This window comes from Aquarana catesbeiana, linkage group LG08 (genome assembly GCF_042186555.1).
Source record: "Aquarana catesbeiana isolate 2022-GZ linkage group LG08, ASM4218655v1, whole genome shotgun sequence".
NCBI classification, from domain to species: Eukaryota; Metazoa; Chordata; class Amphibia; order Anura; family Ranidae; genus Aquarana; species Aquarana catesbeiana.
In genome coordinates, this window is record NC_133331.1 from 289,317,801 (window position 1) to 289,344,502 (window position 26,702).

The window sequence follows — 26,702 nt, forward strand, 5'->3', positions numbered from 1 at the left end:
CTCACCCTCCCTCTCTTATCTCCTTTTCTCTCTCACCCTCTCTCATCTCCTTTTCTCTCTCACCCCCCCTAACCATCTCTCTTTTTCCCTCACCCCCCTCTCTCTCTCCCCCTCCCCCTCTCATCTCCTTTTCTCTCTCACCCTTCCCCTTTCACCCCCTCTAACCATCTCTCTTTTTTTCCTCACCCCCCCCCCTCTTTCTCTCTCTCACCCTCTCTCATCTCCTTTTCTCTCTCACCCCCCCTAACCATCTCTCTTTTCCCTCGCCCCCCTCTCTCTCTCTCACCCTAGCTCTCTCATCTCCTTTTCTCTCTCACCCTTCCTCTAACCATCTCTTTTCCCTCACCCCCCCTCTCTCTCTCTCTCACCCTCCCTCTCATCTCCTTTTCTCTCTCACCCTCACTCATCTCCTTTTCTCTCTCACTCCCCTCTAACCATCTCTCTTTTTCCCTCCCCCCCTCTCTCTCTCTCTCTCATCTCCTTTTCTCTCTCACCCCCCTCTAACCATCTTTCTTTTTCCCTCACCCCCCCTCTCTCTCACCCTCTCTCTCATCTCCTTTTCTCTCTCACCATCTCTCTTCCCCCCCCCCCCTTTCTCTCTCTCTCTCACATCTCCTTTTCTCTCACACCCTTCCTCTTTCACCCCCCTAACTATCTTTTTCCCTCACCCCCCTCTCTCTCTCTCATCTCCTTTTCTCTCTCACCCTCTCTCATCTCCTTTTCTCTCTCACCCCCCCTCTAACCATCTCTCTTTTTCCCTCACCCCCCCTCTCTCTCTCATCTCCTTTTCTCTCTCACCCTTCCTCTCTCACCCCCCTCTAACCATCTCTCTTTTTCCCTCACCCCCCCTCTCTCTCTCATCTCCTTTTCTCTCTCACCCTCACTCATCTCCTTTTCTCTCTCACCCCCCCTAACCATCTCTCTTTTCCCTCGCCCCCCTCTCTCTCTCTCACCCTAGCTCTCTCATCTCCTTTTCTCTCTCACCCTTCCTCTAACCATCTCTTTTCCCTCACCCCCCCCTCTCTCTCTCTCTCACCCTCCCTCTCATCTCCTTTTCTCTCTCACCCTCACTCATCTCCTTTTCTCTCTCACTCCCCTCTAACCATCTCTCTTTTTCCCTCCCCCCCTCTCTCTCTCTCTCTCATCTCCTTTTCTCTCTCACCCCCCTCTAACCATCTTTCTTTTTCCCTCACCCCCCCTCTCTCTCACCCTCTCTCTCATCTCCTTTTCTCTCTCACCATCTCTCTTCCCCCCCCCCCTTTCTCTCTCTCTCTCACATCTCCTTTTCTCTCACACCCTTCCTCTTTCACCCCCCTAACTATCTTTTTCCCTCACCCCCCTCTCTCTCTCTCATCTCCTTTTCTCTCTCACCCTCTCTCATCTCCTTTTCTCTCTCACCCCCCCTCTAACCATCTCTCTTTTTCCCTCACCCCCCCTCTCTCTCTCATCTCCTTTTCTCTCTCACCCTTCCTCTCTCACCCCCCTCTAACCATCTCTCTTTTTCCCTCACCTCCCTCTCTCTCACCCTCTCTCATCTCCTTTTCTCTCTCACCCCCCTCTAACCATCTCTCTTTTTCCCTCACCTCCCTCTCTCTCACCCTCTCTCTCATCTCCTTTTCTCTCTCACCCCCCTCTAAACATCTCTCTTTTTCCCTCACCCCCCTCTTTCTCACCCTCTCTCTCTCATCTCCTTTTCTCTTTCACCCTCTCTCATCTCCTTTTCTCTCTCATCCCCCTCTAACCATCTCTCTTTTTCCCTCACCCCCCCCCCTCTCTCTCTCGCCTTCTCTCATCTCCTTTTCTCTCTCACCCTTTTTCTCTAACCCCCCCCCACCCCACCCCACCATTTCTCTCTCCCCCTCTCCCATGCAGGCAGGGGGAACTGTGTTGACTAGGGTTGCCACCTCATCCCTTTTAAACCCAAACACATATTAATTACACAAGTTCTGTGGCTGATTAAGGTGGTAATTAAACTCACTTGGTGCCTTATCTGCATTAAATTAGCCTCAGAACCCGTGTAATTCATATGTGTTCGGGTTTAACCACTTAAGGACTAGCCTCGTTTTGGATTTTAGGTGTTTACATGTTTAAAACAGGTTTTTTTGCTAGAAAATTACTTAGAACCCCCAAACATTATATATTGTTTTTTTTCTAACACCCTAGAGAATAAAATAGCGGTCATTGCAATACTTTTTTTTGCACCGTATTTGCGCAGCGGTCTTATAAGCGCACTTTTTTTGGAAAAAAAATTACTTTTTTGAATAAAAAAATAAGACAACAGTAAAGTTAGCCCAATTTTTTTTATATTGTGAAATATAATGTTACGCCAAGTAAATTCATACCCAACATGTCACGCTTCAAAATTGCGCCCGCTCGTGGAATGGCGTCAAACTTTTACCCTTAAAAATCCCCATAGGCGACGTTTAAAAAATTCTACAGGTTGCATGTTTTGCGTTACAGAGGAGGTCTAGGGCTAGAATTATTGCTCTCGCTCTACTGGTTGCGGCGATACCTCACAAGTGTGGTTTGACCACCGTTTTCATATGCGGGCGCTACTCGCGTATGCGTTCACTTCTGCGCGCGAGCTTGTCGGGAGGGGGGTGTTTAAAAAAATAGTTTTTTTATTTTTATTATTTATTTTACAATATTTTATTTATTTTTACACTGTTTAAAAAAAAAAATTTTGCCACTTTTATTCCTATTACAAGATTCCTATTCCTATTCCTATTTTATTCCTATTCCTATCCCTTGTAATAGAAAAAAGCATGACAGGTCCTCTCAAATATGAGATCGGGGTCAAAAAGTCCTCAGATCTCATATTTAGACTAAAATGCAAAAAAAAAAAAAAAAAAAGTCTGAAAAAATGACATAAAAAAAAATGCCTTTAAGAAAAGTGGGCGGAGCTGACATAATGACGTCGCTTCAGCCGTCCAATGGTATGGAGACGGGTGGCGGCCATCTTAGCCTGACTCGTCTCCATACCCAGGCACAGAAAGGTCTCGATCGCCTCCGCCGCTACCGACTGCTCCGGTAAGCGGTGGGAGGGGGGTTGGCACCTCTCCCGCTGCCGATAACGGTGATCTCGCGGCGAACCCGCCACAGAGACCACCATTATCGTACACAGAACCGGGTCCTGTAAAGATGGATACCTCGGTTGTGGCAGCAGCTGCTGCCGTTACCGAGATATCCATCTTCAAAGTGCCGATACATGAGCCGGTCGGTAAGTGGTTAAAGGGATGAGGTGGCCACCCTAGTGTGGACACTGACTGACAGATAAAAGCAAGTGAGTGTCACTGATCCCATCCCCAACAAGCACTGTCACTGATCCCATCCCCACCAAGCACTGTCACTGATCCCATCCCCACCAAGCACTGTCACTGATCCCATCCCCCCCCACCAAGCACTGTCACTGTCCCCCCCACCAAGCACTGTCCCTGATCCCATCCCCACCAAGCACTGTCACTGATCCCATCCCCACCAAGCACTGTCACTGATCCCCCCACCAAGCACTGTCACTGATCCCATCCCCACCAAGCACTGTCACTGATCCCCCCACCAAACACTGTCACGGTCCCCCCCACCAAACACTGTCACTGCCCCCCCCCACCAAGCACTGTCACTGATCCCATCCCCACCAAGCACCGTCACTGATCCCATCCCCACCAAGCACCGTCACTGATCCCATCCCCACCAAGCACTGTCACTGATCCCCCCACCAAGCACTGTCACTGATCCCCCCACCAAGCACTGTCACGGTCCCCCCCACCAAGCACTGTCACTGCCCCCCCCACCAGCACTGTCACTGATCCCATCCCCACCATCATCACTGTCAAGAAAATGTTTGCCCAGGGTCCAAGCAATATAAAAGACAGCCCTGTATTTACTAGGGCCAATTAATCAATTGAGGCATTGTGTACTGGTACAGCTTTGTACAATAAATCCTCGCTATCATTAGACCCGTCACATAGACTAGGCAGTAATCTATTTCTCTCCCCCTTGGTGGGAGTGGAGATGACCCCATCTATAAGGATATACAGTACATACACAGCACAAGGCCGTGTTCACACTACGAGATGTTTCCCTAGGGCTGCAGTTCCTCTGAACTCCACAAGGTGGTGATCTCACTGCTGCTCCGACAGGAAGTGATGTCTGGTACAGACAGGAAATGATGTCAGGTACAGACAGGAAGTGATGTCAGGTATAAATAGGAAGTTCCAGGTGAGAGGTGAGTCGGGAGGAAGAAGATTGGAGACATCACTGGAACTGGCAGTAGAGGAGGTAATAAGATATTATTTTCTACTTATACTAAGCAACCTCCATTGCATCATCTTCTATCACCAGCAAATACGGCTACACATACAGTATATATATATATATATATATATATATATATATATATAGTATCCATATATTAACCTCTTCAGGGTCAGGACACCATTCATCGTGATTGATGATGGATCTACATTGCTGGATGACATGATTGATGATGGATTTGAATAACGAGAATTTTAGTTTTTCCTTTTTTGAAATAAAGAACTTTGTTACAGTGTGTGTATTTATTTTAGTTTTCCTTTAATAAGTAACTAGGAATACTATGTACTGCTTCATTTATTTCGGGAAGATTGGATAGTTGGAGGCCACCTTATTCTATAAAGGAACTTTCAGATTCCTCTTTCGTGGATCCTTACATATCTTGGCTAGGAATGTGCGGATGAGGAACCTGGCCTCCAACAACTTAACAGGCATAAGGGTCTAGTATGGATTTTGGGAGGGGTTCTACTTTTTTTTTTTTTTGCATGGCACCCCTCCTAAAACACAGAAAGCCGTATGTCCTACAGAACAAACAAGAAAACCATGTAGGGTCACCCCAATATCCATACCAGACCCCTATCCTAAAGGTGGACCAGATGAAAGAAACGTGGGGGTTCCCCTCTATATTCTGGAAGGATTTTCCTTTATTATAAGGGTCTAGTATGGATTTTGGGGGGGCTCCACTTTTTTTTTTTTTGCATGGAACCCCTCCTAAAACATAGAAGGCCGTATGTCCTGCAGAAGAAACAATCAAACAAGAAAACCATGTAGGGTCACCCCAATATCCATACCAGACCCCTATCCTAAAGGTGGACCCGATGAAAGAAACGTGGGGGTTCCCCTCTATATTCTGGAAGGAGTTTCCTTTATTATAAGGGTCTAGTATAGATTTTGGGGGGGGCTCCACTTTTTTTTTTTTTTTTAGCATGGAACCCCTCCTAAAACATAGAAGGCCCTATGTCCTGCAGAAGAAACAAGAAAACCATGTAGGGTCACCCTAATATCCATACCAGACCCTTATCCTAAAGGTGGACCCGATGAAAGAAAAATGTGGGGGTTCCCCTCTATATTCTGGAAGGAGTTTCCTTTATTATAAGGGTCTAGTAAGAATTTAGAGCGGATCCCCACATTTTTTCCCCCATGCTTGATGCTCACTTTGTGAACACAAATGATGGCTCCTCAAACTGCTGCTGAATGTCAACCAACTGGCTGGTGATCATAGCTGTTCGTCAATGACCAAACATGATTGTCATGTTCCCCCCAGCCAGTTTGTTTACAAACAGAAGCAGACAAGGGAAGGAATTGGCATTTAGGCTTCATTCACATCTAATTGTTTGTCGCGCATGCGCTTGCGGTGGCATTCATTAATAATGGCACCCCAAACATGGCAAACAGACTCACGCTTAAAAATGTGCCAAGCTCATTGACCAAAAAGGCACACAAGCTTCTTTGGAGCGTTTGTCGAGTGTAGGGCAGCCCATTCAGCACAAAAGGGCTCTATTCAGAGTCAATACATCTTATGACATCACACTGACCCTACAATGACCTCACAGTAATGCTGAGGATAACAACATCGTTAAAATAGACAGTTCAGAAACACAATAGACTTTACATCCAATAATAAGACCAAAGCGATCATGGGTTCCAAGGCCCAAGAAAAAGAACAAACACAGAACAAAGCAGACCAAAATGTGTCTCTAACTCCGGGCAATAGGATAGAACTGGGAGTAACTGAGCATAAAATCTTCCCTCAAATGAACCCCCTTATGTCTTCATCCTAATAGTGTGCAACCAGTACAGTCCAGATAATTCTCTGCTATCCATCTACAGATCACATGACATCACTGAGGATGGAGGAGGACCGGAGTCACATGACTGAGAAGATACTAAACCTCACCCTGGAGATCATCTACCTGCTGACCGGAGAGGTGAGGAGGATTCTGGGAGGTCACATGACATCACTCTTATCTCTATTAATAAAACACAGACCTGACCGGAGAGGTGAGGAGGATTCTGGGAGGTCACATGACATCACTCTTATCTCTATTAATAAAACACAGTCCTGACCGGAGAGGTGAGGAGGATTCTGGGAGGTCACATGACATCACTCTTATCTCTATTAATAAAACACAGACCTGACCGGAGAGGTGAGGAGGATTCTGGGAGGTCACATGACATCACTCTTATCTCTATTAATAAAACACAGACCTGACCGGAGAGGTGAGGAGGATTCTGGGATTCTAATATGATATTCCTATTGGTTCTTCAATACAGAGATTTCCTCTTGTGAAGTCAGGTGATCATATGACCATCACAGTGCCTCCATGTGACTCCCTAAAACCTGAGAGACACAACATGGAGAAGATTCTAGAAGTCACCAAGAAGATGATGGAGCTGCTGACAGGAGAGGTGAGCGGTGCCGGGAATTCTGGGACATTATCCAGTAACAGACAAGGGATGTGTCTGGATGGTGACTGTATCATTGTGTGTGTGTGTCAGGTTCCTATAAGGTGTCAGGATGTCACTGTCTATTTCTCCATGGAGGAGTGGGAGTATTTAGAAGGACACAAGGATCTCTACAAGGACGTCATGATGGACAATCAGCCGCCCCTCACATCACCGGGTAAGAGGAGACTTTATTGTAAAGGAGAGAGCAGTACGGAGGGTCCACCTAGATCCCCCATCATCTGATAAACACACAGAAACAATGTATTCAGTCAGTGTGTGTGTTTCCTACAGATGGATCCAGTAATGGGAACCCACCAGAGAGATGTCCTCGTCCTCTGTATTTCCGGGATTCCACACAGGAAGGTCACACCATCCCTCACCATCATCAGGTAGATGAGGACCAATCACTGATAGTTATACTTTATACACAAGCATGTTTGTTCTAATAAATGTTTTATTATATATTTAGAAAGGAAATCTCTTGGATTTTAATATCATTATCAAAGAAGAATTTAAAGAAGAGGATGATGATTATGGGGTGATGGAGATTTCCGAAGAAGAACAAACAGATCTCTATAAGGATGTTATGAAGGAGCCAACTGAGAGATGTCCCCGTCCTCTATATTCCCGGGATTCCACACAGGAAGGTCACACCATCCCTCACCATCATCAGGTAGATGAGGAACGATCACTGATAGTATCATTAGGATCTGTACATTATCTGCATTGTTACAATTGATGTCATTTTTATTATATATTCAGAGTGGAAACCTGAGAGATTCTAAAGTTGATGTTAAAGAAGAGATAAAAGAGGAGGATGATGAGGATGGTGTGATGGACTTTCCAGGAGGACACAAAGAACTGTATGAGGACACCATGAAGGAGTCATCCAGTAACAGAAACCCACCAGAGAGATGTCCCCGTCCTCTGTATTCCCGGGATTCCACACAGGGAGGTCACACCATCCCTCACCATCATCAGGTAGGTGGAGTTGAGGGTCGGGAACATAAAGTGATTGAACACTCTGACATGTGGAGACGATGTGTGGACTCTACAAGATGATATTTTCTATGTGATCTCACATCATAAATACTTCTATGTTACAGATGTTATTTTCTGCCATTCTGTTGGTTTAGGGTGAAGATCTGATTATCGTAAAAGTTGAGGGTGAAGTAGAAGAGACGTATGTGAGGGATGATCAGCAATATACAGAGGAGGCTGGAATGACGAGGACATTCATAGAGGAGGACACTCCTACAGAGATCAGCACAGGTGACCCATAATATATTCTTCTCTTATCTCTGCTCTATTACTGCTCACTGATTGGCCTACACTTGAGGTTGTGTAAAGAGCACGGACCTCCCAGTCCCCATTGGTTCCTGCTCTTCTGACAAGGCTGTGTAAATGTAGAAGTGATCTGGGAGGAGGACCAAAGGCCCTTTGACTGAAGAGGGGAAGAGTCCCAGCTGGTTGGGACCTCCACAGAGAACATCTGCTCACTCATATCTACCTGATCCAGATGGAATCTTGATGGAAGTGAACTAACTCTCTCATATCTATTGATTATGTTTTTATATTTTTCCAGGACACCCCATGGAGAAACCCTCAAAGGATCGTCTCACTTTATCTCCCGGTTGTAAAATGGAAGATGAGGACATCACAGGAGATTGTGGAGGAGAAAAAGCAATGAGCTCCACTATGGACTATGATGGACCTCACAGTGTAGATAGACCATGGAATCCCTCCGACTCTGAGCAACCTCCTACTGTGAGGGATGGTGGTGGAATTCAGGAGGAGAAGACATTTTCCTGTCCAGAATGTGGGGAAAGTTTTAGCTCTGAATTAAGTCTTTCTGTACATCGGAGATCTCACACGGGTGAGGAGCTTCATTCCTGCTCAGAGTGCGGGGAATCTTTCCTATATAAATATCATCTTACTGTCCATCAGAGACTGCACATGGGTAAGAAGCTTCATTCCTGTCCTGAGTGCGGGAAATATTTTCCCTTTAAATCATCACTGGTCACCCATCAGAAATCTCACGCCAGTGGGAAGCCCTATTGTTGTCCTGAGTGCGGGGAAACCTTCCCACGTAAATATCATCTTACTGTCCATCAGAGGTCACATACGGGTCAGAAGATTAATTCCTGCCCAGAGTGCGGGAAAGCTTTTCTTCATCAATCAGAACTGGTTACGCATCAGAGGTCCCATACAGGGGAGAAGTCCTATCCGTGTCCCGAGTGCGGGAAATGTTTTTCTCAGAAGTCCAACCTTTCTGCCCACCAGAGGTTGCACACGGGGGAGAAGCTTTACTCTTGTCCTGAGTGTGACCGAAGCTTTAATAATAAATCGGCACTAGCGACGCACCAGAGGTCCCACACGGGGGAGAAGCCGTATGCCTGTCCTGAGTGCGGGAAACGTTTTGTATGCAAATCCAATCTCGCTATGCATCAGAGGTCACACACGGGGGAGAAGCCGTATTCCTGCCCTGAGTGCGGGAAATGTTTTGTGAGGAAATCCCTGGTTTCCAGGCATCAGAGAACCCACACAACCCATAAGACATAGCAGGATGTTGCGTGTCTTCTGTGGAAAGAAATATTTTGCCGTGTATCATGGATGTCAGACAGGGAACACGCGTGTCCGAGGGCGCATGTTTCAGTCCCTCGCGTAGGTCTGATCTTCCCTGCAGAAGAAGAAATTGTAATGAGAGACGCTAGAAACAACTTGTGGATGAAAAGCATGGAGATCAGACTACGCAGCTGGGCTAACCCATTCAGTGCTGTAGGTATCAGCCAGCACCTTCAGCTCCATTAGCTTGGAGAGTGCCACCTGCTGGCTGCAAGTGGTCAATATGACATTTTTACATGTAAGATCTCACATTTACCTGACAATAAATGCAGATATATTACCACAGTTTGTTACTATGAAATAAATTAATCCAAATGTATATTCTTTGTACCGTTGATTATTAAAAGAACGTGTTAAAGAAGTTGTATAGAAGTCCCGCCGAAGTTGCGTGACATTGAAGCCACAGCAGTGTGAACCGGGGGCTCAGTGCGAGTAGAGGAGAGCCGATCAGCTGCTCTCCTGACAGGGGGGTCTGCACTGATTGTTTATCAGTGCAGCCCCCCCCCCCAAGGATGCCCACCCAGGACCAACAGGGATGCCAATCAATGCCCAATAGGAATGGCCCATCAATGATGCCTGCCAGTGCCTCCTGATCAGTGCTGCCTGACACTGCCATCTATCAGTGCTGCCTATCCGTGCTGCCTATAAGTGCCTCATCACCAGTGGCACCTATCTGTGCCACCTATGAGTGCCCACCAGTGCTGCATATAAGTACCTCATCATCAGTGCCGCCTATGAGTGCCCATCATTGCTGCCTATCAATGCTGCATATAAGTGGCTCATCACTAGTGGCACCTATCTGTGCTGCCTATCAGTGCCCACCAGTGCTGCATATAAGTGCCTCATCATCAGTGCCACCTGAGTGCCCATCATTGCCGCCTATCAGTGCTGCATATAAGTGCCACCTATCAGTGCCCACCAGTGCTGCATATAAGTGCCTCATCACCAGTGCCACCTATCTGTGCCGCCTATGAGTGCCCACCAGTGCTGCATATAAGTGCCTTATCACCAGTGCCACCTATGAGTGCCCATCAGTGCCACCTATCAGTGCCCACCAGTGCTGCATATAAGTGCCTCATCATCAGTGCCACCTGAGTGCCCATCATTGCCGCCTATCAGTGCTGCATATAAGTGCCACCTATCAGTGCCCACCAGTGCTGCATATAAGTGCCTCATCACCAGTGCCACCTATCTGTGCCGCCTATGAGTGCCCACCAGTGCTGCATATAAGTGCCTCATCACCAGTGCCACCTATCTGTGCCACCTATGAGTGCCCATCAGTGCCACCTATCAGTGCCCACCAGTGCTGCATATAAGTGCCTCATCACCAGTGCCACCTATCTGTGCCACCTATGAGTGCCCACCAGTGCTGCATATAAGTGCCTCATCACCAGTGCCACCTATCTGTGCCGCCTATGAGTGCCCACCAGTGCTGCATATAAGTGCCTCATCACCAGTGCCACCTATCTGTGCCGCCTATGAGTGCCCACCAGTGCTGCATATAAGTGCCTCATCACCAGTGCCACCTATCTGTGCCACCTATGAGTGCCCATCAGTGCCCATCAGTGCTGCATATAAGTGCCTCATCATCAGTGCCGCCTATGAGTGCCCATCATTGCCGCCTATCAGTGCTGCATATAAGTGCCCCATAATCAGTGCCGCCTCATCAGTGCCAATCAGTAGACGTGCACTGCCGAAAAATTTGTTAGTTTTTGTTTTATTCGTTTTTTTTTTTTTTTTTTTTTCCTTCGTTTTTTGAGTCATTCGTTATGATCGCAATTCGTAAATTCGAAAATCTGTAAATAAGAAAGAAAATCCAAAAATTCTAAATAACAACTATTATAGGTATTGAAATTTCCTTTCAAACTTGGCTGTTAGTGAACGCAAGGAATACGAATTTATCCGAAGTTAAGAATTATCCGAAATAACGAATGCCGCATCAACAAATGGAACGGAACAAATCAATAATAAATAATAATAAAACGTTTTTGTTATTATCGTTATTAATTTGTTCCATTCCATTCGTTTAGATGCGGCATTCATAACGTCGGATAATTCGTAACTTCGGATAAATTCGTATTCGTCGCGCTCACTAACAGCCAAACTTAAAAGGGAATTCCAATACCTATAAATTAAATAGTTCGTTATTATTTTAGATTTTCGGATTTTCAAATATTCGAATTTACGAATTTTAGAATATTCGTAAAAATTATTTAAACGGGTTTTCGTTAATTCGGACGTTTCCAAATTAACGAATTTGTCGGGAAAAAAAAAACAGAAAAAATTAATTCGGAACGAAACGAATTGCACGTGTCTAGCAATCGGCGCCGTCAGTGAAGGAGAAAAATTACTTATTTACAAAGTTTTGTAACAGAAATAAAGAAAAGCGTTTTTTGTTTTTTTTTCAAAATTGTCGGTCTTTTTTTTTTTTTTTTTATTTGTATTGCAAAAACTGAAAACTCCCAGAGGTGATCAAATGCCACCAAAAGAAAGAAAAAAAAAAATATTAGTGCCTCATCATCAGTGCCACCTATCAGTGCTGCATATTAGTGCTTCATCATCGGTGCCCATCAGTGCTGCCTATCAGTGCCACCTATTAGTGCCCACCAGTGCCACATATTAGTACCTCATCTTCAGTGCCACCTCATTGGTGCAGTGAAGGAGAAAACTTACTTATTTACAAAATTTTATAACAGAAACGAAGAAGAACTTTTTATTTCTTCAAAATTTTCAGTCTTTTTTTATTTGTTTAGCAAAAAAATAAAACCCCTCAGTAGTGATTAAATACCACCAAAAGAAAGCTCTGTGTGTAAAAAAAAATAATAAACATGTCATAAGTGTACTATGTTACATGACCGCGTAATTGTCATTCAAAGTTTGAGAGCCCTGAAAGCTGAAAATTGGCCTTGGCAGAAAGGGGAATGGGAGTGCCCGGTATTGAAGTGGATATAAAGTATCCCCTGTAAGTCCATTAATAAAAGCGTACCCTTTTGAGGTTTATGTTTCTTCTTTTTTTTTTTAAAGTTTCCAGCACAAGTGAGACATATACTGTAGGTTTTAATATCATTCTTTAAAAATTCTGCATTATGTTTTTGGTTTTTCCGCCCTGAAGTTGTTGAAGGACCCAACTCGCACCCTCCGATGTTCTAAGTTCATAGACCCATTTGTAGGACACCCCAACGTAGGAGCTGCAGGTGAACAGGGATCCCCCCCCCCCCAACTCCTGCACAACCAAGCACACCAAATCTTTACAAGCACCCAGAGAAGAGTCTGTGGCTTTGTTTTTCGTTATTTTTTAGAGGGTTCATAACTTGGATAGGGATGGAAGGGTTATGGGATGTCCACCTGACTTCAGGGACAACTTCTTATATACATCGATATACAGTCTCCTCTTCACTTTCCCCCTTGTTAGCTTCAGCTGAATCACTCTTGAAGGATCTAACAGACTCCTTGCCAGATCAGCAATAGCCCATTACAGGCAGGAACTTGTAGCCCCCTTTAAGTGTAGCACACGTGAAGTGAAACAGCTTGCGACTTCTCCTCTGTGGCCACTGATCCCAGCACCACTTCTCCAGGCACTACCAACCAACCCGGCTGCAGCTGCCTTTTTCACCAGCCAACCTGGCTGTCCCTCAACACCAGTCCACCAAGCTGACTCTCAGAAGATCTCTCAGGGAAGGATAGAAGACTTAAACCCACTGTTGTCTTCAAGGGAGACAGGCTACACCCCCCCCACCTTTGTTAGTTCCCAACAGTGCTGCACTGCTCACTCTGTCCTCTTGCTCCAGTGCTTCCAGGAAGACCTCCTCTCGTGTGTTTTGGCAGGATCCTTCCAACACCCGAGATCCAGCCCAAGGCAGGACACCCCCCCGCAGACTGGGGGGCACCAACAGCCTCAACACTGTATCTCCATCTTCCACCCAACTGCCCCTGCTGGCATGGTCCATTTCTATTTATGGAGTTCTCAGTCCCCTGCCAGCCCACTGCTGAGGATTGGCCAATGCTCCATAAATATTCTAGGCAGCTCCTCTTAACCCCCACCCTCTAGTTCTAGAAGATTCTCCAACCTTCTGTCAGAAACCATTAAATCAGACCGAGACAGAAGTACCGTTAAATCACACTTGTTTAATAATAAAAGTGAATCGAACAAAAACTTAGTCAAAACATAGCCAGAGTTCAGGAACATGAATGGATAGTCAGACAAGCCTAACGTCAGGGAGCCGGAGATGAGCGTAGTAAAACAGCAAGCAGGATCTGGAGCCAGAAGGGATGTCAGCCAAGCAAGTCTTTTAACAGGAATGCAGGAGAGCGTCTGTGATGTTGACTAAGGCGAAGGCAGAGATCCTCTCGGTTGGACGGCTTAAGTAGGCAGGACTGACGAGCAGGATATCAACAGCTAAGTAACTGTGGAGAGATAGGAGCTGGCAATTAGCCAACAGCTGAGCGGCCAGCTCAGAGAAGGAAGGGCTGAGCCCAGCCCTGACACCTTTTAGACCAGGGATGAGGCACCAGAGAGCTGTCAGGATAAGTCACCCAGCCCTGAGCTTCAATGAACCCTGACCTAGATTCCATAGCTCAGGCTTAGCCCTGAGCTAAACTATATTTTGCCCACACTAACTTCTAGCACACACACTAGAGGGCGCTACACTTATAAATCACAAGGGAAGAAAATATAGCAATGCAGAAGGATTGTTCCAGCAAGCAGAGCCCACAGAAGTCAATTGCCTTGGAAAAGACTTGCAATCTTTCCCGTGTGACCTTCAAACAAAAAAGGGAAACGTGACAATAGGTCTGAAGAACACCAAACTGTGTGGAGAGAATAGGAGAGTTGTGCCACACAAGTGCAACCCTAGTTTTCCAAAAAATTTGCAATCGAGTAACAAAAACAGTCGGACCTAAATCTCATGTCTACGCTAGGAAGTCATGGAAGGTGACACATCTGACAAAGGTTTGATAAAATGCAGACAAGCTGAGAAGAAAATGCTGAGATGTCAAAACCTTCCACTGACCAAGAATCCTAATGATGCCCTGCCATAAATGGTCCTGTCGTAAACAGTCTAGTGAGAAATACACATCTGTGGTTTTTGACTAAATATCATCTCAGATTCTCATCTCTAATCCATATAACTCTTTCTGTAACAGAGTTACCTTAAAAAAAAAAAAAAAAAGTGGTTACACTAAGGGATAAGAGAAAAAAAAATGAATTAGACAACAAACACTACTGATTTAAAAAGGTCCAAGAAAGCTACTAAGGCAATTAGATCTTCAAAAAGAAATCTGCATACAATCTTTATCATATTTGGTGTTTAATAAACCATAATGTCATTCTTCTAAATAAGATGTTGTCACCCCTAAAAGATGAAAATATAGATGTATTTAGGATAGTTGCCATTAAGGGTCTTAAAAAAAATTCTCTTCAACACATCTCTACCACAACCCTTTGGATCCCTTGGTTGGGTAGAGATCGTTTTGCAACACCCTCGACATGGGCAATAAAATACTGTTACATTTGGCAGGTCTGAGCTCCTGGACACAAAAGTTTTTTTTTTTACCCTAATGCAGAGAATGCATTAAAGGGGTTGTAAACCTTCTGGTTCTTATTTTAATAAACATAACAAACATGTTATACCTTTCTGCTCTGTGCAAAGGTTTTGCACAGAGCAGCCTCAATCCTCCTCTTCAATCGGGTGCCCCCGCTTTCCCTGGGGGCACCCTGCATGCTCGCTCACGAGTCCCGCTGCTGTGTCCATTACTGGAACCATGTCCTGTGGTCTGATGAGACCAAGATAAACTTATTTTGTTCAGATGATGTCATGCGTGTGTGGCGGCAACCAGGTGAGGAGTACAAAGACAAGTGTGTCTTGCCTACAGTCAAGCATGGTGGTGGGAGTGTCATGGTCTGGGGCTGCATAAGTGCTGCCGCCACTGGGGAGCTACAGTTCATTGAGGGACCCCAAACACACCTCCAAGATGACAACTGGCTTGCTAAAGAAGCTGAGGGTAAAGGTGATGGACTGGCCAAGCATGTCTCCAGACCTAAACCCTATTGAGCATCTGTGGGGCATCCTGAAATGGAAGGTGGAGGAGTGCAAGGTCTATAACATCCCCCGGCTCCGTGATGTCCTCATGGAGGAGGGGAAGAGGACTCCAGCGACAACCTGTGAAGCTCTGGTGAACTCCATGCCCAAGAGGAAACAGGAAGTGAGAGGAAATCCCTGCAAATTAAAGGGAATTTCTTGCCCCCCCCCGTCACCAGATCTAGTGTCCCTATTGGAAGATTTCCCTTCTATTACTTTTCTGATTTTCTTTCACTTTCAATGATAATAGTGATCAGGACAAATAGAGAGGATGGATCTCCTTAACAGGGGCACAGAGAGCAATATAAACCTGACAGGTGTTCTAATCCCTCTCCACTCCATCCAAAACATAAAAATAAAAAAAAGTTATTTATTTTAGTTATACTTTAAGGCTTTAGAACCATTTTGGAGGTAACGAGCCTTAAGGCTTTGGTGCCCACTTTAAAAACGTTGCCTCTGTGAAGAAATACCGTAGTGTAAACTGTTACATCCCTGTCTGGCTGTGGTAGCAAGTGAAATAAACACTTTTTCAAAGTCGGAATTTTAAAAAATGGACTCTGTGTACGGTGTATGTTTCTGTTCAAACACATGGCGGTGGCTAATGTGTAAAGGATCAACCTGGCCCAATCACAATCATTCTCAGTCTACTGACACTTAGATTTGAGTCCCTCAAGACAGAAAACCTCAGCGCAAGGTGAGGCTGACTGTATAATCATCACATTCTGGTGACATTAGTAGAATCTAATAGTGCAACCGCCACAATACCGTCTGGACATTCAGCTTCCTATCTCAGTTGCCTCAGCCTCCCCAGGATCCCTCGTCACACCTTCAGCCATTAACCTTTGGAAATCAGATGTAGAGAAGGAGCTCGTATAGAGAAAAAGATAATACAAAGGTAACATTAAATATTTAAAAAGCTTTTTATTGAGCAAGAACCAACAAACAAGCAAAAATTAAAAATAAGAGGGTATTCTCAACTTATTTAGTCACATTTTGGTGCTTAATATAGTGATTTAGTTGGTGTAACAGAAACACGGCTTGGTTCCTCACAAGACTGGGCTGTTCGTATTCAGTCTGATCTTCTTGTTTAGAGGGACACGGGGCGTAGAAAAGATGGAGGGGGGTTTCTCTATGTTAGATGTAATGTGAAAGTGAGGAAGAAAGATAATCTTGTGGTTGGAGTTGTGGACGGTGTTCCAGAAACACGGCTTGACTCCTCACAAGAATGGCCTGTTTGTATTCAGGCTGATCCTCTTGTTTAGAGGGACACGGTCCATAGAAAAAAATGGAACGTGCTTCTCTATGTTAGATGTGATCTGAAAGAAGATGATCCTGTGGTTGGAGGTGGTGATGGTGGAGAGGAGGAATTACGGGTGGAATGATGAATGGGTCTATGAACTGATGAACTTATCATTGGCTCATCACAAGACTGGGCTGCTGTATTTATGCTGATCTTCTTGTTAAGAGGGACACAGGACATAGAGAAATCCCTCTCCATCTTTCCTATGTTGGATGTGATGTGAAAGTGAGGAAGAAAGATGATCTTGTGGTTGGAGATGTGGTTAGTGTTCCAGAAACACGGCTTGATTCCTCGCAAGACTGGGCTGTTTGTATGCAAGCTGATCCTCTTGTTTAGAAGGACACGTGACATAAAAAAAATGGAGGGGGGTTTCTCTAGGTTAGATGTGATGTGAAAGTAAGGAAGAAAGATGATCTTGTGGTTGGAGGTGGTGATAGTGCGGAAGAGGAATTACGGGTGGAATGATAGATGAGTCTATGAACTTATTAACTTATCACAGGCTCCTCACAATTCTGGGCTGTTTGCATTCATGCCGATCCTCTTGTTCAGAGGGACATGGGACATAGGGAGGTTGGAGGGGAGGGGGGTTTCTCTACGTTAGATGTAATGTGAAAGGGAGGAAGAAAGAGGATCTTGGATGTGGTCGGTGTTCCAGAAACACGGCTTGACTCCTCACAAGACTGGGCTGTTTGTATTCATGCTGATCCTTTTGTTTAGAGGAAAATGGGAGGTAGAGAAGATGAAGGGGGGGGGTTCTCTATGTTAGATGTAATGTGAAAGTGAGGAAGAAAGATGATCTTGTGGTTGGAGGTGGTGATGGTGCTGAGGAGGAATTACGGGTGGAATGATAGATGAGTCTATGAACTTATTAACTTATCACAGGCTCCTCACAATTCTGGGTTGTTTGCATTCATGCCGATCCTCTTGTTCAGAGGGACATGGGACGTAGAGAAGATGGAGGGGGGGTTTCTCTATGTTAGATGTAATGTGAAAGTGAGGAAGAAAGAGGATCTTGTGGTTGGAGATGTCGTCGGTGTTCCAGAAACACGGCTTGACTCCTCACAAGACTGGGCTGTTTGTATCCATGCTGATCCTTTTGTTTAGAGGAAAATGGGAGGTAGAAAAGATGAAGGGGGGGAGGGTTCTCTATGTTAGATGTAATGTGAAAGTGAGGAAGAAAGATGATCTTGTGGTTGGAGGTGGTGATGGTGCTGAGGAGGAATTATGGGTGGAATGATAGATGGGTCTATGAACTGATGAACTTATCATTGACTCCTCACAAGACTGGGCTGTTTGCATTCATGCCGATCCTCTTGTTCAGAGGGACATGGGACGTAGAGAAGATGGAGGGGGGATTTCTCTATGTTAGATGTAATGTGAAAGTGAGGAAGAAAGGATCTTGTGGTTAGAGATGTCGTCGGTGTTCCAGAAACACGGCTTGACTCCTCACAAGACTGGGCTGTTTGTATCCATGCTGATCCTTTTGTTTAGAGGAAAATGGGAGGTAGAAAAGATGAAGGGGGGGAGGGTTCTCTATGTTAGATGTAATGTGAAAGTGAGGAAGAAAGATGATCTTGTGGTTGGAGGTGGTGATGGTGCTGAGGAGGAATTATGGGTGGAATGATAGATGGGTCTATGAACTGATGAACTTATCACAGGCTCCTCACAAGACTGGGCTGTTTGCATTCATGCCGATCCTCTTGTTCAGAAGGACATGGGACGTAGAGAAGATGGAGGGGGGATTTCTCTATGTTAGATGTAATGTGAAAGTGAGGAAGAAAGAGGATCTTGTGGTTGGAGATGTGGTCGGTGTTCCAGAAACACGGCTTGGCTCCTCACAAGACTGGGCTGTTTGCATTCATGCCGATCCTCTTGTTTAGAGGGAAACGGGACGTAGAAAAGATGGAGGGGGGGGTTTCTCGATGTTAGATGTAATGTGAAAGTGAGGAAGAAAGAGGATCTTGTGGTTGGACATGTGGTCGGAGTTCCAGAAACACGGCTTGGCTCCTCACAAGACTGGGCTGTTTGTATTCATGCTGATCCTTTTGTTCAGAGCAAAACGGGACGTAAAAAAGATGGAAGGGGGTTTCTCGATGTTAGATGTAATGTGAAAGTGAGGAAGAAAGAGGATCTTGTGGTTGGACATGTGGTCGGAGTTCCAGAAACACGGCTTGGCTCCTCACAAGACTGGGCTGTTTGTATTCATGCTGATCCTTTTGTTTAGAGGAAAATGGGAGGTAGAGAAGATGAAGGGGGGTTTCTCTATGTTAGATGTGATGTGAAAGTGAGGAAGAAAGATGATCTTGTGGTTGGAGGTGGTGATGGTGCTGAGGAGAAACTACGGGTGGAATGATAGACAGGTCTATGAACTGATGGACTCATCAATGGAGTCTACAACAGATGTCCTGAGATTTAGAAGAAGGGGGAGCGCCGGGTCCTTACACAACTACCAAAAACACTAAAGCACAAAGTGAAAAAAAATCAAATAAAATCTATATGCCTTACTTGTGTTAAAAATAGAAAAAAATAAAACAAAAAACATTTAATACAAACTTGAAGGCACATCTTGATCATTTAACTGACAAAGGATAATTGTGGCCTACTGAAGAGGTTTGTCTTGAGGAATAATCTGATCTCGCCTGCTCTTCATCCACAAGCAATAATCGATCTCCTTTCCCACCACCATTTCTTCCTTCCACTCTCAGATGAAGTGCAAGGGAGATCAGACTACACTTCTTGAGGGACTCAACCAGAAGTCCTTAGCCAAGTTTTGTGGGGTGTATGTCCCTATGTGTTGAAGGCATTTTCTGCACTGGAGACACCAACAGTTCATAAGGGTTGTTTGAGATCCAGGATAACACAGGAGGGTCATCTTTGAAAAAAAAAAAAAACTCTCCCGCACTCAGGTTGGTAACCTGGCTTCTCCTTCGTTGAGCATCTCCGATGTTCATAAGGAGTGAACATGCATGAAAAACATTCCCTGCACACATCAGGAATACGGCTTCTCCTCCACGTGGCTTCTCTGGTGTCTATAAAGATTGTACTTCCGCGTAAAACATCTCCCGCACTCGGGACAGGAATGTGGTTTCGAGCCAGTGTGACACTTCTGATGTTTGGCCAGTTCTGACCTATAAAGAAAACATTTCCCGCACTCAGGACAAGAACACGGTTTCTCGTCCGTATGAGACCTCTTATGTTTGGACAGTCCCGATCTATAAAGAAAATCTTTCCCGCACTCAGAACAAGAAAATGACTTCTTGCCTGTGTGAGCTCTCAGGTGTTTCGCCAGCTCCGATTGCTGGCAAAAACTTTTCCCGCACTTAGGACAAGAAAGTAGTGCCTCGCCCGTGTGTGTTCTCCGATGTGAAGAAAGATTCCACCTCCGCGAGAAACATTTCCCACACTCAGGGCAGGAATGCGGCTTCTCGCGTGTATGAGATTTCTGATGTTTGACCAGTTCTGATTGGTAAAGAAAAGGTTTCCCGCACTCAGGACAGGAATGAACCTTCTCCCCTGTGTGCAATCTCTGATGTGCAGAAAGATTCCACTTCCGTGAAAAACATTTCCCGCACTCGGGACAGGAATAGGGTTTGTCCTCCGTGTGCGACCTCTGGTGTATAACCAGTTCTGATTCAAAAGGAAAACATTTCCCGCACTCGGGACAGGCATAGGGTTTCTCCTCCGCGTGAGTCCTCTGGTGTATAACCAGTTCTGATTCGAAAGGAAAACTTTTCCCGCACTCAGAACAGGAATACAGCTTCTTGCACTTCTGAGATCTCTGGTGTTTGACCAGCTCGGATTTATAGACGAAACATTTCCCGCACTTAGGACAGGAATGTAGTGCCTCACCCGTGTGTAATCTCTGATGGGCAGAAAGACTCCACTTCCGTGAAAAACATTTCCCGCACTCAGGACAGGGATACGGCTTCTCGCCCGTGTGAGAACTCTGATGCGAGTAAAGGTGGGACTTCCTTGAAAAACTTTTCCCGCACTCGGGGCAGGAATACGGCTTCTCGCCCGTGTGAGATTTCTGATGTTTGACCAGCTCTGATTGATAAAGGAAACGTTTCCCGCACTCGGGGCAGGAATACGGCTTCTCGGCCGTGTGCAATCGCTGATGTCTGACCAGTTTGGATCTAAAGGGAAAACATTTCCCGCACTCGGTACAGGGATACAGCTCCTCGCCCGAATGAGACTTCTGATGGGTGACCAGTTCTGATTTGTAAAGAAAACGTTTCCCGCACTCACGGCAGGAATGAAGCTTCTCGTCCGCGTGCGATCGCTGGTGCCTGACCAGTTTGGATTTAAAAGGAAAATATTTGCCGCACTTAAGACAGGAATGAGGCTTCTCGCCCGTGCGGGATCTCCGATGTACAGAAGTACTTGGTTTAGAACTTTCCCCGCATTCAGGATAGGAGAGTTTCTTCTTTCCTCGTGTTCCGGCCCCACCCCTCACAATACGAGGTTCCTCAGAGTCAGAGGGATTCCATGGTCTATCCACACTGTGAAGTCCACCATCCATAGTGGAGATCATTGTCTTTTCTCCTCCACAATCTCCTGTGATGTCCTCATCTTCTATTCTACAACCTGGAGATAAAGTGAGACGATCCTTTGAGGGTTTCTCCATGGCGTGTCCTGGAAAAATATAAAAACATCATCAATAGATATGAGAGGGTTAGTTCACTTCCATCAAGATTCCATCTGGATCAGGTAGATATGAGTGAGGAGATGTTCTCTGTGGTTGACCCAACCAGTTGGACAACTTACAACACCGATATACGTCCTTACTTCAAAGAGGGATATCGTTGTTATGGCAGCAGCTAGCTGCCATAACCCCGGTATCCTCTTGATCGGCTGGCGGTCCGCTTTCAGATAAAAAGTGGTCTCTGTGGCGGATTCGCCGCGAGATCACTTTTATCGTCGGCGGGAGAGGGCCATAACCCCGGTTATCCTCTTGATCGGCTGGCGGTCCGCTTTCAGATAAAAAGTGGTCTCTGTGGCGGATTCACCGTGAGATCACTTTTATCGTCGGCGGGAGAGGGCCATAACCCCGGTATCCTCTTGTTCGGTTGGCGGTCCGCTTTCAGATAAAAAGGTGGTCTCTGTGGCGGATTCACCGTGAGATCACTTTTATCGTCGGCGGGAGAGGGCCATAACCCCGGTTATCCTCTTGTTCGGTTGGCGGTCCGCTTTCGGATAAAAAGGTGGTCTCTGTGGAGGATTCGCCGTGAGATCACTTTTATCGTCGGCGGGAGAGGGCCATAACCCCGGTATCCTCTTGTTCGGTTGGCGGTCCGCTTTCAGATAAAAAGGTGGTCTCTGTGGCGGATTCACCGTGAGATCACTTTTATCGTCGGCGGGAGAGGGCCATAACCCCGGTATCCTCTTGTTCGGCTGGCGGTCCGCTTTCAGATAAAGGGTGGTCTCTGTGGCGGATTGGCCGCGAGATCACTTTTATCGTCGGCGGGAGAGGGCCACCCCCCACTTACCGGAGCCGTCGGCAGCGGCGGAGGCGATCGAATCTTCACCCTTGCTGGGTATGGAGACGAGTGAGGGGAAGATGGCCCCCACCCGTCTCCATAACATTCCAGGGCCCGTAAAGGGCCATTTTTTTTTTTAAATTACAAATTTTTTTCTTTTTGTTTTTATTGCATTTTAGTGTAAATATGAGATCTGAAGTCTTTTTCACCCCAGATCTCATATTTAAGAGGTCCTGTCGTGTTTTTTTTCTATTACAAGGGATGTTTACATTCCTTGTAATCGGAATAAAAGTGATATTTTTTTTTTAAAAACTGTGTAAAAAAAAATAAATAAAAAAAAAAAAAAAAGGTAAAATAAGAAAAAAAATGTTTTTGTTTTTTTTTCTAAATGCGCCCTGTCCCGCCGAGCTCGTGCGCAGGAGCGAACGCATACGTGAGTAGCGCCCGCATATGAAAACGGTGGTCAAACCGCACATGTGAGGTTTCGCCGCGATCGTTAGAGCGAGAGCAATAATTCCAGCCCTAGACCTCCTCTGTAACTCAAAACATGCAACCTGTAGATTTTTTTTTAAATTCGCCTATGGAGATTTTTAAGGGTAAAAGTTTGTCGCCATTCCACGAGCGGGCGCAATTTTGAAGCATGACATGCTGGGAATCAATTTACTCGTCGTAACATTATCTTTCACAATATAAAAAAAAAAAATTGGGCTAACTTTACTGTTGTCTTATTTTTTAATTCAAAAAAGTGTATTTTTTCCAAAAAAAAGTGCGCTTGTAAGACAGCTGCGCAAATACGGTGTGACAGAAAGTATTGCAACGACCTCCGTTTTATTCTCTAGGGTGTTAGGGGGAAAAAAATGTATAATGTTTGGGGATTCTAAGTAATTTTCTAGCAAAAAAAAAACTAACTTGTAAACAACAAATCTCGAAAAGAGGCTCGGTCCTTAAGTGGTTAACTGGTGAAAAGGGATTTTGGTCCTCCTCTCCGATCACTGCTGTGTTCATGCAGCTTTGTCAGAAAGTGAGGGAACCAATCAGGATTGGGTGTTGTTCGCAGAACCTCAAGCCTAGGCGCTGGGTCAGGTGTGCTCTACTAAAGAGGATGATTAGAGTTCATACTGGGATACCCTCCACTTTCGAAACAGAACCAAATGGTCAAAGACTTAGGGTCCCGGGCATAGGCTGATAAACCAAGCCTGAAACTGAGAGAAAAGATCGAACGTGCACAACGAGTAACAGAATGGGGGAGGTGACCATTATTGACCTATTATTGGCTGATATCACTGAGCTCTGGACCAATCAGTGTGCGGTAACAGATCAGAGATAAAAGAAGACTATATTATGGGTCACCTGTGCTGATCTCTGTAGAAGTGTCCTCCTCTATGAATGTCCTCGTCATTCCAGCCTCCTCCGTATATTGGTGATCATCCCTCACATACGTCTCTTCTACTTCACCCTCAACTTTCAGGTTCATCAGATCTTCACCCTAAACCAACAGAATGGCAGAAAATAACATCTGTAACATAGAAGTATTTATGATGTGAGATCACATAGAAAATATCATCTTGTAGAGTCCACACATCATCTCCACATGTCAGAGTGTTCAATCACTTTATGTTCCCGACCCTCAACTCCACCTACCTGATGATGGTGAGGGATGGTGTGACCTTCCAGGGTGGAATCCCGGGAATACAGAGGATGGGGTGGGTTCCTGGTATTAGGTGGCTCCAACATATCCTTGTGCCCTGAAAATGCCGCCATCACACCATACTCCTCATCCTCCTCTCTATACTTCAATCACTTTATGTTCCCGACCCTCAACTCCACCTACCTGATGATGGTGAGGGATGATGTGACCTTCCCGTGTGGAGTCCCAGGAATACAGACGATAAGGTGGGTTTCTGGTGTTAGGTGGCTCCATCATAATGTTCTCGTACAGATCCTTGTGTCCTTCAGAAAACTCCTTCATCACACCATACTCCTCGTCCGCCATTTTAAACTCCTTTTTAACAGTAATATTAGAATCTCTCAGGTCTCCACTCTGAATATATAAGAAAAATTACATCAATGGTAACAATGCAGATAATGTACAGATCCTAATGATACTATCAGTGATTGTTCCTCATCTACCTGATGATGGTGAGGGATGGTGTGACCTTCCTGTGTGGAATCCTGGGAATACAGAGGACGGGGACATCTCTCTGGTGGGTTCCTGGTATTAGGCGACTCCATTGTGATTTCCATATATCCTTCCGAAAACTCCTTTATCACAACATACTCTACATCCCCTTCTTTATACTCTTCTTTAACAATGTTATCATCCCTGAGGTTTCCACTCTGAATATAAAATACAACATTTATTTTAACAAACGTTTAAATCATAACTACCAATAATTGTAATCATCTACCTGATGATGGTGAGGGATTAGGTGACCTTCCTGTGTGGAATCCCAGGAATACAGAGGAAAAGGACATCTCTCTGGTGGGTTTCTCCTATCATATGGCTCCATAACATCCTCATGTCCATCTGAAGGTCCCCCCACCACACCATCCTCCTCCTCTTCATACTCTTCTTGAATACTGTTATTCATAACCTTGATGTTTCCATTCGAAATATATAAGGCAACATTCATTGTAGTGCATGCTTGTAATAAAAATTATAACTACCAATAATTGTTTATCATCTACCTGATCATGTGCATTGTTGTCATTGTCTTGTGTATCCATCATGACGTTCTTGTAGAGATCCTTGTGTCCTTCTAAATACTCCCACTCCTCCATGGAGAAATAGACAGTGACATCCTGACACCTTATAGGAACCTGACACACACAATGATACAGTCACCATCCAGACACATCCCTTGTCTGTTACTGGATAATGTCCCAGAATTCCCAGAATCCTCCTCACCTCTCCTGTCAGCAGCTCCATCATCTTGTTGATGACCTTGAGAATCTTCTTCTCATTGTTTCTCTTAAGTATCAAGAATCGAGGTGGAGGCACTGTAAAAGTTAGTTGGTCTTCGCCCTTCAGAGGAGGAAATCTCTGTATAGAAAAAGACAAAAAAGTGAGGATATATGCCCTACCCAGAATCCTCCTCACCTCTCCGGTCAGGTCTGTGTTTTTATTAATAGAGATGAGTGATGTCATGTGACCTCCCAGAATCCTCCTCACCTCTCTGGTCAGGTCTGTGTTTTTATTAATAGAGATAAGAGTGATGTCATGTGACCTCCCAGAATCCTCCTCACCTCTCCGGTCAGGTCTGTGTTTTATTAATAGAGATAAGAGTGATGTCATGTGACCTCCCAGAATCCTCCTCACCTCTCCGGTCAGGTCTGTGTTTTATTAATAGAGATAAGAGTGATGTCATGTGACCTCCCAGAATCCTCCTCACCTCTCCAGTCAGGTCTGTGTTTTATTAATAGTGATAAGAGTGATGTCATGTGACCTCCCAGAATCCTCCTCACCTCTCCGGTCAGCAGGTAGATGATCTCCAGGGTGAGGTTTAGTATCTTCTCTGTCATGTGACTCCGTTCCTCCTCCATCTTCATTGGTCATGTGATGTATACAGGTTTCCCTGTAGACCAATGATCAAAAAACAGAGAATTATCTGGAAATTTACTGGTTGTGCAATAGTAAGATGAACATTTTCGAATGGGAGATCTTGCTTCACTTCCTGTCCCGGAGGCACAACAGGAAGTGAGAGAAAATCTCCCCAAATTGAAAGAAAATCCAGTATTGGATGTTTGGTCAACAATAAAAAGGCGCCCCCCACTGGAAGATTTTCCCCTTCACTTCCTGTCCTGTCTGACAACCCAAGATTTTGGATTGTCCCATCGCTTTCCCTCCCGGAGACAAGTTGTCACCAAGACAAACAGGGTGAATCCTCTATAGGGAGATAGAGACAGCAATTAGAAAAAAAAAACAAAAAAACAGATATGCTAATCTTTCCACTCCTTGAAATTTGTAATTTTATTATAAAAAACTCAAAAGTCCCTGTTTGATTTGGACACCCCTCGTATTTTGTCCCATTTTCTATCACCTCTTAGATCATTAGAAGGTTCCTCATTGAATCTCACCTCTAGTCCAATAGTCCAGTTGCATGCACAACTTCAGGTCAGTCCCGTTCCCTTACCTACAATAATCTTCAAACAGAGAAAGAGAAATGGGCAAGCGGGACTTTTAAGGTACCATGAATTGAAAAAAGAAAAACAGTCGATCTAGAAAAATATACATTTTATTTAAACAATTCTTTAAAAATAAACATTTGCAAGAGTCTCGTATAATTTCTTTTAACATGTACAACCACTTCTTACTCTACATGTTTCGCTCAGACGAGCTTCCTCAGGAGTTTTTTTGGAAGTGTTGCATGAAGTAAAATATACTATAAGAGAAACAACAGTTGTAAGTGATTATGCTAAGAAATTGCCATGAATAAAATCGCAAGGCATGCCTCTATACAT

At 45.0% G+C, this 26,702-nt stretch overlaps 2 protein-coding genes across 2 annotated transcripts; one reads left to right on the forward strand and one right to left on the reverse strand.

The window, feature by feature from the left end:
* The first annotated feature begins 4,195 nt into the window (after positions 1-4,195).
* Positions 4,196-9,662, forward strand: LOC141104707 (uncharacterized). The gene is made up of 8 exons (XM_073594395.1): positions 4,196-4,278; positions 6,142-6,239; positions 6,586-6,720; positions 6,811-6,934; positions 7,051-7,148; positions 7,229-7,432; positions 7,896-8,031; positions 8,345-9,662. Exons 2-8 carry the CDS (start codon positions 6,147-6,149, stop codon positions 9,319-9,321), a joined length of 1,767 nt encoding a protein of 588 aa, XP_073450496.1. The 5' UTR covers positions 4,196-4,278; positions 6,142-6,146; the 3' UTR covers positions 9,322-9,662.
* Positions 9,663-19,079: 9,417 nt separating this feature from the next.
* LOC141104696 (uncharacterized) lies at positions 19,080-24,559 on the reverse strand. The gene is made up of 5 exons (XM_073594371.1): positions 24,372-24,559; positions 24,125-24,282; positions 23,883-23,952; positions 23,592-23,727; positions 19,080-21,396 (listed from the first exon to the last, which is right to left on the reverse strand). Exons 1-5 carry the CDS (start codon positions 24,483-24,485, stop codon positions 19,751-19,753), a joined length of 2,124 nt encoding a protein of 707 aa, XP_073450472.1. The 5' UTR covers positions 24,486-24,559; the 3' UTR covers positions 19,080-19,750.
* Between the last annotated feature and the right edge of the window lie 2,143 nt (positions 24,560-26,702).

What these genes read in the sequence shown, in the direction of transcription:
- LOC141104696 (XM_073594371.1), bottom strand. Translation starts at nt 24,485, where the DNA reads ATGGAAATCACAATGGAGTCGCCTAATACCAGGAACCCACCAGAGAGA. An exon ending in CCATCCCTCACCATCATCAG is followed by an intron (nt 24,283 to 24,371) that starts GTAGATGAGGAA and finishes TTATATATTCAG; the next exon opens with AGTGGAGACCTGAGAGATTC. An exon ending in AGAAACCCACCTTATCGTCT is followed by an intron (nt 23,953 to 24,124) that starts GTATTCCTGGGA and finishes ACCTAATACCAG; the next exon opens with GAACCCACCCCATCCTCTGT.
- LOC141104707 (XM_073594395.1), top strand. Translation starts at nt 6,147, where the DNA reads ATGACATCACTGAGGATGGAGGAGGACCGGAGTCACATGACTGAGAAG. An exon ending in TCTACCTGCTGACCGGAGAG is followed by an intron (nt 6,240 to 6,585) that starts GTGAGGAGGATT and finishes TCTTCAATACAG; the next exon opens with AGATTTCCTCTTGTGAAGTC. An exon ending in TCCTACAGAGATCAGCACAG is followed by an intron (nt 8,032 to 8,344) that starts GTGACCCATAAT and finishes ATATTTTTCCAG; the next exon opens with GACACCCCATGGAGAAACCC.